We start from the raw sequence: 23232 nt of genomic DNA, 5'->3' as shown, positions 1-23232 counted from the left end.
GGGTCGGAATTACGGGACTGGATTTAAAGTTTCTCTATCAGAATTTTTGGAATCAGGAAATTTTAAAAAGTACACATAGAGGTTAAGTTGAAAAATCGAAAAATACTCACATTTATTTCTTGCAACAATAGCGCATAAATAGCTGCACAGCAAGGCTGTTATCTTTGAAACGGCTGTTGATTTTGTTTGCAAAGTATCCAGGAGCTGAAAAATGTATTCAGCTTTAAGTGACGTATCCTCGATAGAACTCATTGCTTACATCCATGTAGTTTTTCTAGGACTGAATTTTTTCTGGAGAAGTGGGACTGACAGAAAGCACGCCTACACGAAAAGCTTGATGCGAGCAATCGCTTGTCCGAGTTCTCCCTCCTTGTCGCCAAATTAAAATTTCCTGATTAAGGATTTTAGTATGGGATTAGCATGTGTGTCCGTGGGATTTTGGGTGGCGTGTTACAAAATCGGAAAAAAATCTGACGGAAGAATTGCCTGAGGGAAAAAAGCGGCGTTTATAAATAAATAAACTAAATACGCAGGTAAGCAATGAGCAACTTTTGGCGAAGCGCGAATGACGTGGGGTACTACGATTTATTTTGTTGGCAAGCGGCTTGAAATTTGGTGATATCATATTGAATGCTTGCACAAATTTCGTCTTTTTATTTTTATAATGATCAGTATGTTATCAAAACTAACTTTCTGGCCATTACCGTAGTCAATGTTTTTTTTCATCAACTCATTCACAAAGCCTTTTGTATGACGTCATAGTACTATTTCGCAATACCCAGACGCCTCCAGTGGAATTGCTCGTGGGAACAGGCATGTCTGAATAAAATGTTATGACGAATGGAATAGGCTGGCACTTGGAGATTAATATTCAGTGGTATAACAAAGGAAAAATGGAATAATTCAGTAAATATTATTTCCAAAGTAATCAGAAGTATACTACTGTAAACAGATGTAACCCGAGTTATTCTCGATCATTCAAAATCCATCTTAGACTGTTAGAGGGGAAAATAAAAAATGCCATGACAAATGCTGGAATGAGTTTTTCGTGAAACCGTTCGACTTCAATATGATGATTTCATTCCTAAATCCTGTAATGAATATAAAATAATATATAAAGCACTCCTGGACTAGAACTACGAGTAGTTAATTTGCCTAAAATTACGGGCTTATACAAAAACAGAGATAGGCTATTTTGCATTTCCAATTCTACTGATTTAATAATACTCTCACTTACAGACTTGATACTAATCAATAGAATTTTAAACCTTAGTGCTTAGAAATATATAAAATGACAGAAACTGAAACAACGGCTGATCGGAATGTTGAAATCTGGAAAATCAAAAAGCTAATCAAAAGTTTAGAGGCTGCTCGTGGAAATGGAACAAGCATGATTTCATTAATCATTCCGCCAAAAGACCAAGTATCTAGAGTGGCAAAGATGTTAGCAGATGAATTCGGCACGGCATCTAATATTAAGAGTAGAGTGAACAGACTATCTGTGCTCGGAGCGATTACCTCCGTACAACAAAGACTCAAACTTTATAACAAAGTTCCACCAAATGGTCTTGTTGTATACTGTGGTACTATTGTAACAGATGAAGGAAAAGAGAAAAAAGTTAACATTGATTTTGAACCATTCAAACCGATCAATACGTCCCTTTACCTGTGCGATAATAAATTTCATACCGAAGCTCTGACAGCTCTACTTTCCGACGATAACAAATTCGGATTCATTATCATGGATGGTAACGGCGCCCTTTTTGGTACCTTGCAAGGAAATACCAGAGATGTATTGCATAAATTCACAGTTGATTTGCCCAAGAAACATGGTAGAGGAGGTCAGTCTGCACTTCGTTTTGCTCGGCTAAGAATGGAAAAAAGACACAATTATGTGCGAAAAGTGGCAGAAACTGCAGTTCAATTATTTATCACGAATGATCGTCCTAATGTAACTGGCCTTGTTTTAGCGGGTTCAGCAGATTTCAAAACAGAGTTGAGTCAATCGGATATGTTCGATCAACGATTACAAGTTAAAATTCTGAAGCTTGTCGATGTTTCTTATGGCGGAGAAAATGGATTCAATCAGGCTATTGAATTGTCCGCAGAAGTTTTGTCTAATGTCAAATTTATACAAGAGAAGAAACTAATTGGAAGATATTTTGATGAGATTTCACAAGATACTGGAAAATATTGCTTCGGAGTTGATGATACTTTAAAAGCACTAGAAATGGGTGCAGTAGAGATATTGATTGTTTGGGAAAATATGGACACAATGCGTTATGTATTGAAGAATCATACTGCTGACGACGAAAAGATTTTATTTCTCAGACCGGATCAAGAAAAAGACAAAACACATTTTACAGATAAAGATACAGGAGTGGAAATGGAGATGGTTGAAAGCTGCTCGTTATTAGAATGGTTTGCCAACAATTACAAAAGGTTTGGTTCTACGTTGGAAATCGTTACTGATCGATCACAGGAAGGTTCCCAGTTTGTCAAAGGATTTGGCGGTATTGGTGGAATGCTGAGGTATCGCATTGATTTTCATAGCATGGAATTTACTGAAGATGATGATCTATATGACGAATACTAAAGTGGTGATGTCTAAAGTTTAAGGAAAATGGCAATAGCTTCTTAAAACAGTTCTTGGTGAAATCATTCAAAGATTGAATGACGATATTTAAACGGAAAAGTGACTGGGAATATTGTTAAGCGATTTTTAATATCATCAGATATGTGCTTCTTTACCTTCAACAACACTCTGCCGCCTTACTCTTGAATATCTATCCATCATTATTTATGTATTTGCAGTGCGATTATTTGGTGTTGCTTCTAAATGTTTTCCTTTTTTTTCACTACATTTTGCAAGTGCTGTATGCATTGTTGCCAATTTTCATGACCAATTTACTTGTTGTGTTGTTGTGTGTAGCATATTTGCTGCATATTTATTGAAAAGTCAAGAGAAAATAATACTTTTATTTGAGAGGGAAACTGAGAAATTTTTTTTTTTTTGGAAGACTTGGTTCTTTCAGCTGTGTGTTAAAAGCGAGGTAGGGTTAAAAATATTTCATAACATACCCACGAACATGTCATTCAGCTGCCTGTTTCTCTGGGTTGTGGTATCAGAGAAAATTTATAATCAGAAGAAAAATTTTGGCTTCAACTCAAGTTTTCGTATCAAAAAACATTTTTTGAAAATATGACTCCGAAACCGTTGAAAATATGCTACACAGCCCCGCTATCTCGTATAACTTTCTCAAATGCTAGAGCTAGATCATTAACACTGGGGAATAGCATTTTACATGCAGCGTTTCATTCCTTGATTTGTTACCACAGTTAGTTGGCCAGTCCCATGATACATCTGGTAGTAATTGGCTCTGATTGAGTGACAATTTTGTCAAACTGGATTAATTTTTGACAAGATGTCAAAAGCTGTATCCTGAGACCATGTTGTTTACAGGAATGCAACAGATTATAAAACAACTTGTCGAACGAGCAATGATCTCCCAAAGGTTACATATTGAACAAGTGAATTAATTAATACCTAGCCATGGCAAAGAAAAAAAGGAATTGCATTAATTTATTTAGTTTTTTCTCCTTCGCAAGAAAATGGTCACGAAATCAAAGACAGTATATTACTACACTGCTGGAATAGATTAGATAATATTAATTTACAGAGGTAATTCATATTATCACATGTATTTACTTTGCTAATTGTTGTTGCTACTGGACCGAACCATGAAAAACTCTAAAGCTGCAATGACTCGGGAGCGCTCTAATACACGACTTGGATTTGGAATTATGCGTATCTGTGGACAATGGCACCCTGGATCATGATAGTTTGGGGACCACTGTTCTAACCATTCCACCTAAATTGACACATACAAAGCTCATATTATTACAATTTGAAATTAGCTTAATATATTTTCAACACATGGTAGTCGAGTCGCTAAAATTTACATGAAACAACACACAGTACCGAAAATGTAAAACATCACATGTCAGTAACAATATTATAATTAAAACATTCAAGATTAATGGATAATAAGTATGTAACGTTATCTTAGGGCAAATCAGAAACCTTATTAAAAGACCTTATCAATGTCATACGTATGCACATACCGGTACTTCAAATACACAAAACTTTGCTACCAAATTCAGTATGGGAACGTGTGTTATATTTGAATTGCCATAAACAGCTAGAAAAGCTTTGGCAATCAAATATAACACTTGGAAAAATTTACATCAACATTATGGGATGACGGTAAGCAAGTTGGAAATAACTGTTCGAGAAGGCATCAATGCTCACAATTTCATACATAACGCGATAAGATTGGGTTGGCTATGTCTAATAAAAATGGAAGCTCACAGGGTTATATTAAAGACAAAGTTGTATTTTCAACTCCCAGGGGCCCAAAGTTCCAGACGTTTAGTGGCGATAAAATCAAAATTTACAACTAAAACTCAAATTAAGTTTGCTAGGCATTCTCAAGAGACAATTACGGTCAGTTAGGCCTACATGCGGTACAAAGCTTTTGTTGCCAAAGTTGATTTTCTTGGAACTGGAGACTGAGTCGAAATTTATGTCCAAAGCCAGATTTAATTTTTCCACAACTCCCTGATAGACTCCTATGTGGTCACTTGTCTATAACCTAATTAGGAGTAAATATGTGAAAATCATACTTCGGTGATCATAAAGTTTCTCATATCGCAAAACAAACCATAGATATAGCTTGAAATAAAAAAAAAGATAGTACCGGTATATATGAACATACAAATGGACGGAGGAGTAACTCCCTAGACTGCCGATACAAAATATGTGGAAAATATATGATGAAGTGAAATACACTTCTTTGGACTATTGGTAGAAACAGCAACACTAGCTCCAAATCTTATTTTCGTTTGCATTATTTGATGTTAATAAAATCAAATTTATTTTTAAGGCAACAAGAGTTTGTGAACACAATATTGCCATCACAAATTACGGTATGTCTCTAAAAATTGAGTACTTATAACTGAAATCTACAAGCAGACCTGTCCTTCAAAAAAGTATAAAAATGGGAATTTTTTTCAGTGCATTAAAATCTCATATAACATCAACAGCGTATTTATAAATGTGTGACTTACAGAGATAATATATTTACATGTGCCGTATATATTTGAATGAAATGTAATAAGATGCAACTTGGACCCTGTATTAATATGAAACATGGTAACTTTAGTGCATTTCGCTGTTTTTATTTAAACAAAAAACGGTGCTCCCGAAGTATGCGAACCAAGATGGCGGACATCGGAACGTAACATGGTAACAGGTTAGGGTTAGGCGATATTTTTTTCCAATTTTCCTTATTTTAGTCCTATTATCAGTTCGAAGACTAGCCAAGAGCCTCCCGTAGTATTTATACCTAAAATTATGGCCTAACCTAGTACACATATTACATTCCGATGTCCGCCATCTTGGTTCACATACTTCGGGAGCCCCCAAAGAACACATTCTCACAAAAAAATTATCTGACAAACTTGTTGGCGAGAAGTAAGTCGATAAGACGACTAAATCATACAGCAACCTCTCATCAGTTTACCAGTCCGTGTCGGGTATGGGAATAGTTAACCCTTTAGTTCTTCCAGATGCATGGATTTGATATCAATAAAATTGAACCAATTGAAAAAATGGTTCCAATATAGAGGCAAAATTCTAGCTATTACCAACTAAGAATTCGATATAGTTTTTACAAGACACAATATCTTCACTTGAAAATGTAAATAAAATAAAAAAAAGATGATTCTTTAAAATAGAAACAAAATAAAAAAGCTACTGACAACAATATGTATAAACATTTTAATATAAAATTGAAAGACTTTCAATGCTTTTATTTCAAGCTTATACCTATGTGATACACTTGAATGATAATTTCATTTTGTACAACGTTAAGGGAATAAAAAAATACTGGGAGAGAGGAAAGTTGATAAGACAGCTCATTCATAAAGCGTACCAGGGACTCTCGTCTGGTGACCAGTTCATGTTCGTAGAATTTGTTCGTATTTGTTTCAGATGCACGGACTTGATGTTGGACTGTATTGTTAATATATGATGATACTCCGGCCGGGCCTTGTCCAAATAATCAAATAGTATTACAAAGTCGTCTTCGATGCTGTAATATTTTGCAGTTTTGTAGATTATAACAAGGGATATGCAAGGAATTTAGTTTTATCGATATTTCAAATTATTGCTATTGATAGCAGTTTATTATGTAGAATTGCTTTATCACTCAAACAACTCTTTTAATATGGAAATCACTTATTCAATATACAATGAAGAGGTACTTTAAATCGTAAAATTAAATATAAATCAGAATTTTAATAATTTTCGTAAGATAAATTTTCAGAAGGTGATCCAGACACGTTGTTGATATAAGTTAAATTTAAGCATCCCATTCAAATATGCTCCCACATATCACGATTCCAAATAAAGATAAATGTCAACTGGTTTTTGAGCTATGCTTTTTGAGCAAAATGAATGACCTCAGAGTACTGAACGTATGATGACAAAATTTTCTATCGTAATTATGAGTTCAAATTATTTCGAAAGGTTTCGGTCAAAACAATCCCCAGTCCATTGGTCATAAAATGAAAGATAAGTGCCTCAAAAACAAATTGCTGAGAAATATGAGAAAAAATGGAAAATTAATTTAACAATTGTATCGATGAATTCTTTATACAAGAGTCTCAATGTGAATCAGCTTTTTATCTTTCATTCACAATTGCAATTTGACTCCCAGACTCGCTTGGACCTGAAAAATAAATACAAAAAGGGACCATCAGTCAAAATTATTATAAAAGTTTAAATAGTATTCTATGCGGAATCATCTACGCAGCTGACAGTCCCGAACAATGTGTGGCGCAAAAGTTTATCCAATTTAATTTAATATCATACTGTAACTTTCATTTGTAAAATTGTCCATTTATTTGATTGCGCAATCATTCAAGATGCAAGACAGAAGGTGATATTGTGAAACTGCTATTGTGACATCACACACTCTTCAGAATCCATTTGCCTTTGTAATTTGCCTTTCTGGATTTGTTCAAAATACCTGACCTGTCCTGATTTCTGGACACAAAAATGTGTAAGATAATAGCACTTTCTAGATGGTAAAATCAATTTTCCAGTCCTTGTCGGCCTAATAAACTCTTCTGAAGTCTAAATCCTCATACAATGGAAACATTAAGTTATATTACCTCTAGGTGATATGGCATCATTGTCAAGTAAGTGGTTTGAATCGCTCGTACGAGATCTTTGTGGAAAACTCAATCCATTTCCCATGCTGGAAAACAAATTCGGACAAAATTAAAATTTTCAATATTATAATTTATAATACATGTTTTAGTCTAGGGTTGTCAATTTTGAAAAGCAAAATCGTAAACAACATCATAAATTATAAATTCAAGATAAACTCTGTTATTGGTGATGGAATTATATTAATTTGACACAAACAGATTGATTCCTAATAAGTTTGACACTCAAAAAAAAAAAATCATTTATTCTGAAGGTAATGGGTTGGCTACATCTCTTCATCAGGAAAACCATGCATGACTGAAATAGCACATTTCTATAAGGAGAATTTTAGACCTCTTTCAGTAACTTAAAAATCCAGGATATTTTATCAGTTTTTGTACTTCACCTGGGAAGATATCTTAATTTAAAATCTAAAAATCTGGGCATGTTTGGGTAAACATGGATGTATGACAACCCTAAAACATTCAGTACAATAAAGAATTTTAGAAACATGACCAAAGCACAAATCCAGAGCTTATTTCGCTCTCAATTCATAATATTTAAACGAAGATCAAACATTTGATATTAAACCGTCATAAGGTAATTTAACAATATTCTTATGAAACCAGGTTTGGCTTAGTAAGTTTACTATCTATACTTTATTGAAATGAGTACAAATTTCGAAGATTTCAAATAAATAAAGCTGACATAAAAATTATAATGATACAAAGAAAGATGTCCAAAATGAATCATCAACTATTCAAAACAATTCAAATCAGTTATTCTTAATTTCAGTTTAGAACAATTTAGAATAATTTCATTTGAAAATTTATTATTTTGAGCAATTGAATCTCCTTGTATGATCAAAAAGTCCTTTCATCAATTTCAAAAAACTGCAAATAATATAACCCCAATCAAAACACTGTTAAAATTAACTTTGAAGCATTTCCAAATTGAAACTTTGAATAACTATTGACTTCTATATGTTGGCTGTTGAACATGACTCAATCCAGGATATATTTGGTATTTCATTTTTGAAAATATTTTTTCAGGATGGATTATGATGAGTTATTCTTTCAATGCTCATACACAACAGTTTTATTATAGGAAGGAAGTCATGTATGCTGGTTGTATTATAATTTATAACACAACTATTTCACATGTCCTGCAAATCGAATTATAATAAAATTGAACATCAATACTATTTGAGAAACAAATTTTTTTCTGCAATATTTCTTAGATTTGACAATGAAATTAATAATTTTCATCAAATTTATTCAGAATATGCAAATTCAAATAATTACGAGACACTATAATTTCAAAACATTGGAAAGCGGACAATCTATACCGATGTACAACAGAAAATTATAAACTATAATATTAATTATCTAATCACAAAACCATCATAATTACAAATAAGTAATTGTATGATTAAGGGATGCCACTACTGAATTACATAAATTATAAATGTTACATACTTATGTTCTGAATCTTGTGGTAATAGTCGAGTTGGATACGACATCCCATCTCCCATACTAAATAGAAAAAATTGAATTACAAACAAATGATTGCTTTCAAGTAATAAATAATCAAGACTTGATCATATATCAGATTTACAAGGTTACCCAAGATAAAACAGAACCCATTTTTTAATTACTTCTACAAAAAGAAAAAAAAATTATTCAATACTTGAATTTCAGTTTGTGTATGATTGTACTAAAGTTTCAGTAATCTAGCTAGAACACTATACATAAAAGATTAGATTAGTTTATTTTGGATATTTACATTTCCTTATTATTTAGAAGAGATTGCGATTCCATCTAGGTATTTTCAACGTTATTTTTAAATAAAACATACTTTTGCTTTACTATCTGTTATTTGTAGCTTATTGTTACCTAATTTTGAAGCGGGCACGAGACTGGACAAATTCTAAAATGGGGGCGCAACTTAAAAAGTTTAAGAATCACAGTTCTAAAATATGGTTCAAATGACGGTGTTCTTTTATTTGGGGTCACTCTGTAGATAAGATATAAATAAAAAGATTATAAGCTATATGTCATATTTATATGATATTAAGCCATGATATAGCATTGTCTAAATTAAGCGTAACAAGCGTATTCGCCATAGCGAGTCGCTCTATTAGGCCAGCCGAGCTTTATCAGGCTGCCACACAGGTTCTTAGTTACACCTCAAAACCTTGTTTATTGAATTTTAAAAGCAAAGACAGCCCTGAGGGTTTGAAAGTCATTCCTAATATAATCTTTCGCACATTAATGTAAAGATTAATTTTTGTTAGAAATAAAAGTGCTTTGAAAAGCAAACATCCGAATAAACAAACGATTGTTAGTACAAAATTATAACTCTTTTATAAACAAAAGAAGAAATTGAAAATATTCCAATTATTGAATCAAAAGCATTTTTTAAATATCAGTATTCAAAAATTTTGTTTAATTACTTAAAGTAATTATTTTGAAAGCAAATCGCAAATCAAGTTTTTACCTGCCATATTTTTCAAAAATGATCAAATTATTTGGATTTAAATTTAGAATAATAATGATATTTTAGCATTTATCAAATTGATTTAAATCAAAAATTTAATCAAAATTTATCTCGATTTCTAATTCTGTTTATATTAAAATTGATTATCAGGAGTTGTTATTGAAAGGAAATGTTTGAAATTGTAAACAAATATAAAACAAAGTCAGAAAATGATTGATCCAATTTAAAACTTTTAACACAGTACATTATAATTGAAAATTGCAACATAATTTTATGGCATGTTTCGAGTAGGCGATTCAATAAAGTGAAGCTACTTAGACCTGATAGTGGGCCTGGGAATTGTATATGTTATCTATGGAATATATGTTATGTGAAACATGCGTGTAGTAGCGTAACCACATGGTGTAGTTTTACTAATATTCAATATTATTGTAATACATATTTATTCACACATAAACTCTTCAAACTGTAGAAAAGTCATAAAGCAAGTTGTAATTGCTATTGTGCAAAATACTCTGATTGTGCCCTTTTATAACGTAGCTACTAAATATAAATCAAACACAATATGGGACAATATTTTTCAATAACAAATCAATTTCCAGAGAGCTAGGTTAAGTTTTGCATCATTTTACAGGTCACAGAAATAAATAACGATATCAAGGCCCAGAAGTGATTTACATGCATTTTTAGGGGTTAGTTTGGAATCTACATTCCGTGGTAATATAAATGCTAATCAACAACCAACCACAAAATTCATATAATATTTTTTTCAAACTTACCGTAGCTATCATAACTAGCATATTGTTGAGTATAATAGTGTCGCTTGATAGTGTAATCCTTCATTATTGCTATAGTGCTTGGCAAATAAGGCAAACCACATTCTTATTGCGCGGAACAATTAGGTATTATATACACCACTCAGTGCCGAACTTCTGTCTTTGATAATCGACCTACCTTTTTTTGATGGATATTCAAGAATACTCAGATATAGTTTAGTTTTAATGAAAAAGGCTATTTTAGTAAAGAATGTAGCTGGTATGACGTCTATACCATTTCATTCACGTATGGGATTATTGTAACAGGTCCTCAATACTTACAGGTCTCACTCAAGGTTTGGACTCAAGGACTATTGCAGAGCAAGGGAGTAAGATTATGGATACGTATATACCAAACTACATCAAGTTTTATCGAACAACTCAAGCTTTATTTGACATAAACCTATTGTCACACTTCGATCATTAATGTGTTATCTCGCATATATCAGAACAAAAATATGACATGTCGAGTACAAACGCATACATTATTCATAATCCTTTAAGCTCAAGAATGTAAAACTGAACTGATGCCATGCTGCATAATTAGATATGCGAATAATCTAATGATAATACAGGCAAGTTTGGCTTCTACAAATCTCTAATAAGCAGATATTCATCAGCTTTAGCGGAAATCAAAATCAAAATAATTAGCTGCATGCAGCCAGGGCTGTAGGTTACCATCGAGTGTGATTCTCGATTCGAGTTGAAAAATATTTTGGCTTCGAACTCCAACACAGTGGAAGTTAAATTTGAAAACCAAAATTTTCGTGCATGCAAGCCTTGGATCTACTGTTTTGAGTTAATATTAACTTCTTTTATCACTACGAAAGTCTGAAATCCCAAATATGACTACAGGTAGTTTGTAAAATATGATTTGAGCTAAGACTCCAGTGAAAATAAGCTAAACATAGACTCCTGGTTTCACAGCCCTGTTTTCTGACAAACTACGAATACAATGTTGAATTGCATATTCAATTGCATTAGTCTATTTACCTTGTGAAAAGTGGCAAACCCCATAACAATACTCTTTCTCCAAAAACTTGTTCAAAATTTCTTCTATATCCAAGATTGAACCCGTCTGCGTCTGCTCCATGCATAAAGATTGGAGCACGAAAAGATTCTGGAAACAATAAATCATGAAATAGAATGGCCGTTTTTAATAGAAATACGTTATCAATGATGTGGTATAGGTATTCTGCTTGTGCACTAACAACCATTGTCTATGGATACTATAAATCAGATGCTGTTAGTATCTTTTGAGCAATGCCAGGGCTTCCATTAACCAGAGGTTTGGCAAAATACCAAAAATGGCCTGGAAATGAACCAACATTAAAAACATTGAAGACTGGAACCCTCAAAAATACAGCACTATCTAATTTAAGAGTCATCATAAACAGTGCCCAAAATTTATGTAGGATTGATCTCATTGATGAAAAATAAGGACATAGCTAATAAGGATAAATTTGAAATACCTTTTTCTGAGATGTCCTAGTTGTTAGGACAAATCTTAAAAATATGGATGATGAACTACAAATCAGTTAGCTTATTGAGTAGACATGATAGAGCACTTTGATATTCAAGAATTCTCTTTTAATTACAAAATCTAGGATTTATTTTATCATGATTTTACAGAACATTAAAAAATTATAACCAAAGCTTTCTTACCTAATGTGCTTCTATTTTTTAACACAAGATATATGTGATATCCGAGAAGACACGATAAACTTATGGCGAACATAACCGAAGCAAAGAAGAGGAATAAAATGTGGAAACGAGCAGATCCATCAAGAAGATTCTGAATGAAAATAGCTCGTTCAATTAAATTCAAATAAAACAGCCAAATCTTGGTTGAAATACCAAGGCCCTGTAAGACTCTGAAACAGGAAAAATTTAAGTGTATTGTTAGGTTTCAATAGCGTTCCCACTGATGACGTGAATTATGCAATTGAGATCAAGTTTTATACAAAATAATAATTACCGGTATAGAAAAATGCACAACTTCAATCAGTTATCAATTTTGAATTTAATGTAATGAATAGGCTATACTGAACGCTGCAGTTAAAGAACTTACATAATATATAAAAATACCGAACAATTATTAAAACGAAGATTGACTAGAGAATACGAGAAAATACTTGATAGTGTTTTTTTTATTAAAAAAAAATGTAGAATATTTTTTAAATACACACACAGCATACCTGCCAGAAGTCAATGAAATATGGTAACACAGTCCCGGCAACGTAGAGACAATATAAAAATCCATAGAAGAGAAACAACAAGAAAAATTTGTAGTTACTGTAACCTACACAGTTGTTGACCCTAAATAAGATGAATAATACATAATTAAGGCACACTTTAGAGTTGGCACATCGAATGCCCTGTGGAATGATTATGTGCAAAATGATTGCTGGACTCCTCGTCACCACTGGGTGGTCAACGTAACCGCTAGTTGGTTACGGCTTCTTCCACTATCATGAGTTCATGACCATACATCTAAAACAAATAACTGGTTAACTATTCTCATACCTGATCATGTGACATGGACTGGTAACCGGACATATGACTGAGATTTACAACGCATAAATATTTCAACTCAATAAATAACAAAGTGGTTAAGAAGCTCAAACAGTGACATCTCAAAACACAATTTTTTTCTGACATTCACGGAATGTTGTTTCGAAATGCCTTATCCCTTAAGCATATCACATGACTAATACTCAATACAATAGTAAATCGATAACTGAGAACTAACATGAAACGTGTTGAATAATTTTATCGGGAAAATATTACTATGTAGTTACCATATAACATATATAATGTTATGATAGAGGGAAGTTGAAAGAAAATTGAAATACAAATATCTCCTTATGTAAACTTAAGTAGGAAGATCAAGATGTTACATCCAAATTTGAGTATATTCCATCCATTTGCCACAGTTTTTGCAATATGGGACTATCTGAGTATTTCATTAGAAAGTAACTTATACTCACCAGGGGCAGTAGTGATCCATTTTCAACACACATTTTCCGACAACAGAACAGTAATGGCATCTGTCTGGTTTTATTACTTTGGTTATCTCACAGTATCGGATACCTGAAGTAATAAAAAATAAACACAAAATGTATAAATACTTCAAAATAAATAATATGTTACTATTATTAAATTGAGATTGCAATATAATAGCTTCAGGATGATTAACGTTAAATCTATAGCTATAGAAATAGATTTAACTAGACCCAAATAATTTGTTAAAGGTCTCAAATGAAAAAACTCCGAGTGTTTTCAACAGTTTGTATTATTAGAATAATATGCTTAGATTGAAAACTGAATTACCGGTAGTTGTATTTTAAGTATAGTAATTGGATAATGTCCAGTTACAGGAAATGTCAAGCTTCTCTGCCAATGAATCGAAGTTTCTCTATTATCAGGTGTATCAAATTAGACACTCCCCATTAGATTAGATTTGTTACTCGGCTGGGTGAAAGATTGTTCAAACCCTAATTCAAAAAGTAATCCATTGTCAATTTCCAATAAATGAAAATAGGAGTGTATCCGTTATGAGGACCTATAATTTTATTGCCTCAGAATTTTCACTCGATTAACTCCCTGGCACTGGCCAGTTGCTTTACTATGAAATTCGCTATTTTCACACCTGTTAATCGATTTTAGTGTGCGAGTAGTTGAATATTTTTGTAGGTTGAAATAATAAATTAAATTTGAAGCAAAGTTGTAGATAAATAGAATCCGGGTATTCTGTTATCATAAATATTTCTATTAGAAGCTAATGGAGTGGCAATGGTTTTAGTATAGTACTTAGAAATTCCATTAATCTTTCATAGCCTTTAGCAAAATTGATTCCTTCAGCTATTTTTTTATTCTCAAATTACATAATATTTGAGCACATGACTATAATAAGGATGTTTGGTCTACTGATGTGGCGGTCTACTATATTATGCAAAAAATATGAAAAAATTTATTGTTGATCAATAAATTGAAATTATGAATATTGGTACTTTTTTATATTCATATATATTCCATATTGCATATTGATTGTAATTTGGCACCACATTATTAACAAGTCATGATAATTGTAATAAACAGGGATGATTGTTTACTAGTTGTTTCAGCAGTTTGGAGAATCAGGGTGGTTACAACTAATCTACTAGCAAGCACGCAAACCACTTAAAAATGAGTATGCTCGATTATTCAGATACAAAAATATCATTTAATAAACTCAGAAAGTATTTCAAGGTGAACATATTAAAATACCTCCATCAATTGTCCTTGTTACGACAGTCATACCATTATTATGTATGATATCTCGTAAAGCCGCTTGTCTGTCTTCCTCTGTTTCAGGCTTTATTACTCTACTTTGGTACTCTCTTGGAATATCATACTAAAAAAAAAAGAACCATTTGCTAACGAGTTCACCTCACAAATCACAATCTTGGGAATATTGGGCTAGCAGATGGATTCAAGCAGGGGACTTGATTTATTTCACCTTGTAAATTAAGATAATGTTCATGTACTATATTTTTTGCTGGAACATAATAAACAGGTTAGGCTATGTATCAGAAGATTCAGTGCGCCATTAGTATGTGCACCAAGATGTCACATAACCTGAACCCTAACCTGATATACATACTATGTTCAGCTTGTGCGCCATCTTGGTGCACATACTTCAGGAGGTCCGAAGATTCTGGTGTTTCTGAAATTTAACATTTTTCTACATACCAATGCTAATTTTTAAAACCTTCTCTTGGCATAAATTACAATTTTTGAAATTTATTTCGGGTAAAAATGCAGTGAAATAATTTGAAAAAAAAAAAAATTTCTTACAATTACGTTCTGAGCTAGCCAGTTTAAGTACCAGCTTACCAATTTTCTATTTCAAACCTATCTTCAACCAGTCAATGCATAACCAATTTAGGAAATTTCTCAATTTGCATCATTCATAAAGGATCAGATATTTGCGTAAAATATGCATAATGTATGAACTTACGTTACTAGAAGGTGTCATAACATCTGTAAATATTGTCTGCCAATATGCCCACATAAACATCACGAAAAACACATGGTAAAAGATGAGATACAATGCTGTCAAATAGAGAAATATATTTATATATATGAACAGTAGAATATTACTCTAAATCAGTGTTTCCCAATTAAGAAGAAATTTTTCCCATTTTTAAATTAGCTGAAGAAAGGTATTTATCGAAAATGGAAACCAATGCGGTAAATGCTAGCACATACATATACAGGCTTCTCGCCAGGAAAAAGATACTGGAAATGACAAATTTAATTTACACTTGAACTTCTGTTTGTGTATGACTATACCCAAAAGTCTCTGCTTTGCACAAAGGTTATATTTTTCAAAGAATACCATTCCGAATGACTGGGTTCTATATTTTTTTGGTCATTCACCACACATGCAGAACAAATTTACCCCCTGTTCAGAACCTCTTAATAGCAAAACAAAGTTATGCAAAGTTACCTTTAGCAACGTCAGGTGTGACAGTGTCTAGAAATAAAAATGAACAAAAATGAGAAAGAGAATGTAGTTGAATGTCTGTCTCTAAAGCATATGACACAATGTCTATTGGACAAGCAATTGGCTAATCATATAGACATAGCAGTGTAGAGATTTTGATCCCTTATTCAAGAATACTAACAAAGAAAATGTGCTCAGTTGACTATGTTGAATTGGAAACACTATTTTAAAAAATGCCACCAATATGTTAAATAAATGGAAATATAGAAGCAAAAATGGCCATTAAAAAAATGCAGTGAGCAATATTTCTCAAAACTTATTGATTTTTAATAAGAAATTTGCTCAAAACAAGGTTACTCGCACTCACTCACAAATCAAGAAGATTGATCTCTGAGCAAAGTAACTACTAAAATTCTATGAGCTACTGAGACTATTATGGTGTAGTTACTCATATTCATGTAGTTACTGAAATAAGTAATACTAGTACAAAATTTATATTAAGGCAAAAATTTAAAATGTAATACTTACATACACACAATTCTACGACGTAAGCATAATACGACCAAAAAACAATTGCTATGATAAAGACACAAGGTATCCATCGGAAAAACAAACTGCAGTAGGTTCCAACAGACGTCATGTTGAGTTAAAAGTCTGTTGCTCAATTTCAAGAAGAATTATTCTATATTTTATTTACGGTAGCTAATATCAACTCTAATTTTATGAATATTATTCAATAATATTCCATTCTGAAAAAAGGTAATTAAAACGGTTTGTACCAGTAATTTGTGATAAGCAAAATGAATTTTAATGTGGAAGAGAGAAGCTAGGGCTTTTGAATTAAGACCCTTTTTAAATTTAAAATAAAAACAACGCTAACCAATTCAGCCATGAAGAAGGAAATTTTTACGATTTGAACAGTGTTCAATGAGTAAATTGAAATTCACACAAAACTGATTGAAACTTTAAATGATGGACCTATAAATTTGATTAAAAAAATACCAAGTAATAAGTATTCACATTGGAGAAAAATAGTATAATAACCAATACATCTATCTATTAGTCGTAATCAATATGCTTAAATTTGAACCTTAGAAATCACTATAAAAAAACACAAGCACCACCATTTTAAATATCTGATTACCATTCAATAAAATGATTATTATAAGATATTCAGTGGTAAGATAAGAACTACAGATTGTCCCATCCCAGGTAAACAATAAAACTGAAACTGCGTGGGGAAAAGTTCTGAATATTCATTCCAACAGTAAAAATTGTATGGTAAAATTAGAATTCATGATCAGGATATTTATAATTTAAAACCCATTTGTTAAATCAGTGATTATTGCTGGAAGTATGAATCAATATTTATTAATAAATAATAACAGTACAATAAAAATCAAGACCATGTATCTGAAACAAATAACTTGTTATTTATTCCTATACCCTGTACAGAGCTCATGTCCGCCATTAAAATGTCTTTTCTCCGGGGAAACATATGAAAATTCTATACATTTTTAAAGAAGCTGTACAATACTTTTTAGGATTCAAACGGAACTTTCAGTGTAAAACAATGCCAACATTAAAATTTATACATGTCTAGAAAATGATTTGAATAATCAATATCATCACATTCAGTGGAATTCCCAAACCAGAATTTTTTTGTTATGAAACTCAAATTTAGCAATTGGTATTGCCATACCTTGTCACACTATTTAAAATTACAAAACGCGAATTTTTTATGCCTATTAAACTGATGTTTCAGCATATAACAGTCCTATTGTAACACAGCCATATCTAAATGCAAAAGTGACTACCGGTACATTGCGCCTATATTTAGCAGAAAATCTTCAATATGAGAGAGCAGTCTATATACAGTAAACTAACATATTGTAAGGCTGGGTAAACATGATAAATCATTTTCAACCAAAAAAAAAAACTTGAGGTAAAGGCATTGCTAGATTCATACACAAAAAGATTAAAAATATATCTCAATACCCATAAGAAACAACTTATTCATCACTGTCATAAGCATTGTTACCAGTATGCAAAACAATAGGATTTTTACCACCAGACTCCATTCCTGTTTCGTTTTTTGACATTAGCGGTCGCAGCGCTTCTTTCAGACTGTAAAACAATTTAGGATGCAAAATTTCCTGTGACGCTAGAAGTTGTTTCATTCTATGCCTTTCTTTCGGAGCTTCAAAACACGCTGGACAGTTTTCAGGGATGACAGGAAGAATTGAATTTTCCGCAAAGTCTCTTGTGTCTTTTTCACGAACATAAATAAATGGTCGGATTACTCTTAAATCACGTTCTTTTACTGTGTAATTAGCCTTCATGGTTCGAAGAAGGCCGTTTTGAAATGTCGACATCAGAAAACTTTCCGCTAAATCATCGAGATGTTGTCCCATCGCTAAAACATTCCATTTTTCCCTACGTGCGCAATGATAAAGCCTTCCTCGTTTCATACGAGAACAGAAAGCACATATTGAGGTGACTTCAGGTAATGATAAAGCTTGGTCCAAGATAGCCTGTTCTTCATAAAAATAAGGCAAACCTAAAGCAGATAAATATTCAATTAACGGAGAAGGATCATAAGATTCTGTTTTGGGGTCAACAGTGACAGCCCCAAGTTCAAAATCCACACCTTGTTTCTTTGCGTAAAATTGATATTGGCGTAATGTGTGGAGTAATGATAGTGAATCCTTTCCGCCAGAAAGACAGACAAGTACTCTATCACCTGAATTAATCATTCTAAAATCTTCAATTGCTTGAACTGTCAGCTTGAATAGCCTTTTAGGTGGTGAAATGAATTTCACTTCTGATGGTGTATTCGCTCTAGCATTTTTTGAACAAGAATTCATTTGTAAGCTGCTATCGTTTCCATTGATTTCACCATTTGTATGGCCATTATCAGGAATGCTATTTGACATAATTATATCGGTTTTATCTTTGGACAAAACCTGCCCATTAGTATGCAATGAAGAATTGTCTTCTTCGTTCACACCTGGAGTTTTGTGATTCGATTCTTGCCTGTTAAGTATTCGCGAAATTTTTTCTTTCGTAAATTCTGAAATTGAAACCTTCTTATTGATTTCCTCCAAAGTCAGCTCTGTGATTTTTTTTCGTACTGTGAAAGAAGGAGTTCGCTTAGGAAGCGCTTGTACTTTGCGACCTTGAGATTTTGTAACCCACATTCGCGCTTCCGATGGTGTTAAGAACCATCTCAAATCTTCCACAGATTTATTAAATATAGAATCATGATTTGGTAGAAAGGTTTCAGGTGCTCGTTTTGCTTTTTCAAACACTTCTTTAGCTAATGATAAACATTTTTCAAAAGTGTCAGGCAAACTTCCTTTCGTTTCGTCAAGTGTCGGTGCCCGGAAAGTCATTCCTGAAGTCGTGAACTTTGTCTGACCAAGCCATTTCCTATCGTTAAAGACCTTCTGTTTTACATGCATCCATTCTCCAGTTTCCGGGTTAAATAAATAATTGGGCAGTATATTCCAACCATTTTCTGCAATCATTTTAACTGCTTCAATTATAAAATCAGCTTCTTCATTTGTTGTAAAGTATGGAAGACTCAGCCGAACAAAGCCCGGCCTCAACACTTCATGTGGAGAATATTCCTTAAACCTTCGTAAATGCCTTCGATCCAATCTTGAATCTTCAGTTAACGCTTTTTCAAATCTTGCCACTTTATCAGAACTTATCCCTAGCAGATCTTGAGCATATGGACCAGCACAAGCACATCCACCTCTTGCTTGAATTCCAAATAGATCATTCAATAATGCAGCAATGAAACTATAATGTAAATACAACCCTGAGTCAAGATGACGAATCATGAATGAAAACACAGCAAGTGTCTTTTTATTATTATTTTTGTGAGAATCAGTCAGACCTAGTATTTCAATACTTTGAACATCTTTCCATGCATTTAAAACATGGTTATAAATATCATTTTCATGTTTCATTATTTCTTTACTTCCAATATCTTCTTTCAGTTTAAAAGCTAATCCCGCACGAATTGAACCTATAATATCAGGGGTTCCGCCTTCCTCCCTCGTTTCTTCATCTTTTAAGTATTTATGATTGTTATCAGAGACGAAGAATACAGAACCCCCACCGCAATCAGATGGGACTGGATTATTGAAAAGTCTCTTGGAGGCAACGAGCACCCCTGGTGTATTCACTCCACCTACAAATTTATGTGGTGATATAAAAATTGCGTCTTTCGATGCATTCCCATTTGCAACAACTGGATGCATAGTAATCTCTGTATAAGGTGCTGCAGTTGCATAATCCCACAGAGACAATGCTCCGTAACGATGCAGGAGTATAGAGGTTGCAACAGTGTCTGCTAAACGTCCAGTTACATTGGACGCAGCGGAAAAGCATCCTACCATTGGCAATCCTACTTTTTCCCATTCCTCCAATGCAGCCTCAAGATGGTGAAGATTAAGGTCTCCATTTGCGTTCTCACTTATACGCACAACTTCAAATGCTATTTCACGCCATGGTAGTAAGTTGGAATGGTGTTCAAAAGGCCCACAAAATACCACTGGTGGTTTAGAAAAATTAAGAGCGTTGATCAACTTATGAACTGAACCTGTTACTCCACTTCCGGCAAATATTACAGCGTCATGTTCACTTGCTCGTACTGCATTTCGTATAATATCTCTTGCTTCTTGGCGGAAAAATGTCATCTGCAAAGATGTGACAGACGTGGTTGTGTGGGTATTGCCATACATTGGCAAAACATGCTTTTGAAGAAAATCTTCAATGCTGGCTAAAGGTCTTCCAGATGCTATGTAATCACAATATAAGATTTTCCGTATCCCGAAAGGGCCTGAAAATACAGCGTCTTTTCCAATCACATTATGGTTTATGTAATTAATCAACTCTGATTTGTTGGTCTGTTCATCTGTTTTTGCAAAACTCTTTTCCTTTTTGACATCCATTGTACAATGAGAATAACTATAACAGGTGGAAAAGAAACTCCAAAAATATAATTAAAAAAGGAATACAGTAATGAAATACCTTGACACTACCGGTATATCAAGACAGATACAAGGATCATGAAAAAATATTTCTGTTCTGTTCTGGGCATTTTCTAAGAAAAACATAAAAATATAGCCAAGTTACATCACATTTTTGTTTGCCTTTGCTTGACCATTGTTGTAGTCTATACAAGAGCTACCGGTACGGTACCGTACTCAACTGGCGGACCTTGGTCCGAATCTTTCGAGTACCGGTATTCTGGTATTTGATTCGAATGGCACTTAATTCTTTATTTTGGATCATTAGCCCCCCTTTTAAAATTTCATTTTATAAAATGACTTTTATCGTTTTGAATATATATAAAAAACTTTACTGCCCGACTGCCTTCTGGGTCGGACGTGTTTTTGTTGCTCTGTTAGATGAAAGATCAAACAATGCTGTTGGACTGAGAATGCTACACGCTATGTGTTTCGGTATTTACTGTTGGATTTGTATCTCGTAATATCAACATGATCAAAGCCCATCCACCGGAATTAAAGAAGTTAGGTGCGGTCCAAATCCAATACTCGAAAGGTCCGGATTCGGACGGCGGTCCGCCAGTTGAGTAGCCCTGAATTAGGCTACAGACCTGCTCACGTTTGATTAGTGTTTTTCCTGATAATTGCTTTTATGAGTGTCCGCACACCAAATTTCAAGTGCAGTTTTAAGTATTCTGTGGCATCTGCAGCTGCCGCAAAACCATGGCGGTATTTCCTTACCATGGCCGCTACGGCCAAACTCATGGCAACTGACTTTTTAGCTGCCACAAACCAATGTCGAGCTGCCGTTACCGCGGCGGCAAATTGAAAACCAATGGCAGGTAAAATTTTGCCGCGGCAGGTGGGCCGTAAAGACAAATATTGGGTAAGTTGGAACGTTTTTCTTATGGATACAGTTTTGATTGATTTGGGGTTAAGGTTAGGGTTTAAGTAGATATAATTTCACATGTTCAATTAAAATCTGGTACATTAATTTGTGAATATACCGTTAATACTGATTACTGAATAGCGCTATAAAACCATGGCAAGAGCTGCCGCGGTTCGTTCGTGGCAGGAGCTGCCATGAAGTGATAAGAACTGCGCCTCCCAAATTTGCCGCTATGGTTTTGCGTTTGTTTGTATATTAAGCCACTTATCACCTTTTCCGCAATGCCCAATCTAGCAATCAGTGTAGTTTTTCATGGCCTGGTTTTTCTTAAAACTTTTCATGGCTTAATGAGTATGACTATCGTCGCATGGTGACCCTAGACCAGTGGTCACCAAACTGTGGGGCGCGACCCCAAGTTGGGTCGCCTTAAATATTTCGGGGGTCGCCGAGTGGCCGGTGTTGTATTCTTGTTTTATATTATATTATTCTATTCCATGCATTCTACACCGAGCTGACTAGCACTACATAGGGACCCTACTAAAAAGGTAGGTATCATAGGTATCACTCCATAAAAAGATAGGTATCAGTAGTAAATAACTAAAAAGGTAGGTATCAGTAGTAAATAACTAAAAAGGTAGGTATCAGTAGTAGATGACTAAAAAGGTAGGTACGGTATCAGTAGTAGATGACTAAAAAGGGGGCTCCCGAAGTATGCGAACCAAGATGGCGGACATCGGAATGTAATATGTGTACTAGGTTAGGGTTAGGCCATAACTTTAGGTATAAATACTACGGGAGGCCCTTGGCTAGTCTTCGAACTGATAATAGGACTAAAATAAGAAAAATTGGAAAAAAATTATCGCCTAACCCTAACCTGTTACCCATGTTACGTTCCGATGTCCGCTTAGTCATTTACTACTGATACCTACCTTTTTAGTCATTTACTACTGATACCTACCTTTTTAGTCATTTACTACTGATACCTACCTTTTTAGTCATTTACTACTGATACCTACCTTTTTAGACACTGATACCTACCTTTTTAGTCATCTACTACTGCAGTACTGATACCTACCTTTTTAGTCATTTACTACTGATACCTACCTACCTTTTACCTTTGCATGAGGTTGTAGGTATTGGTCATTATCAACGTAATTGTTGAAAGAGAGTACAACAGCCCGAAAGTTTATTACTATCGTGTATTTTGTTTTTTAAGTTTGGCCCAAGCCTCATTTAATTGG

At 33.6% G+C, this 23232-nt stretch overlaps 3 protein-coding genes across 3 annotated transcripts; 1 reads left to right on the top strand and 2 right to left on the bottom strand.

The window, feature by feature from the left end:
- Positions 1–1220: 1220 nt before the first annotated feature.
- Positions 1221–2994, top strand: LOC120340537 (eukaryotic peptide chain release factor subunit 1). The gene has a single exon (XM_039408818.2). It carries the CDS (start codon positions 1292–1294, stop codon positions 2594–2596), a length of 1305 nt encoding a protein of 434 aa, XP_039264752.1. The 5' UTR covers positions 1221–1291; the 3' UTR covers positions 2597–2994.
- Positions 2995–3901: 907 nt separating this feature from the next.
- Positions 3902–16844, bottom strand: LOC120340548 (palmitoyltransferase ZDHHC20-B-like). Its single transcript, XM_039408832.2, has 11 exons — positions 16610–16844; positions 16085–16111; positions 15593–15687; positions 14860–14986; positions 13581–13683; positions 12789–12909; positions 12256–12385; positions 11584–11710; positions 8755–8811; positions 7240–7325; positions 3902–6794 (listed from the first exon to the last, which is right to left on the bottom strand). Exons 1-11 carry the CDS (start codon positions 16719–16721, stop codon positions 6748–6750), a joined length of 1032 nt encoding a protein of 343 aa, XP_039264766.1. The 5' UTR covers positions 16722–16844; the 3' UTR covers positions 3902–6747.
- On the bottom strand, positions 16829–21135 carry LOC120340516 (uncharacterized). Its single transcript, XM_039408791.2, has one exon. It carries the CDS (start codon positions 21043–21045, stop codon positions 18094–18096), a length of 2952 nt encoding a protein of 983 aa, XP_039264725.2. The 5' UTR covers positions 21046–21135; the 3' UTR covers positions 16829–18093.
- Between the last annotated feature and the right edge of the window lie 2097 nt (positions 21136–23232).

The sequence above is a fragment of the Styela clava genome, chromosome 14 (assembly GCF_964204865.1).
Source record: "Styela clava chromosome 14, kaStyClav1.hap1.2, whole genome shotgun sequence".
Lineage (NCBI taxonomy): Eukaryota > Metazoa > Chordata > Ascidiacea > Stolidobranchia > Styelidae > Styela > Styela clava.
Note: the sequence above shows the minus strand (reverse complement) of the source record. Positions and strands in the feature narration are given on the sequence as shown.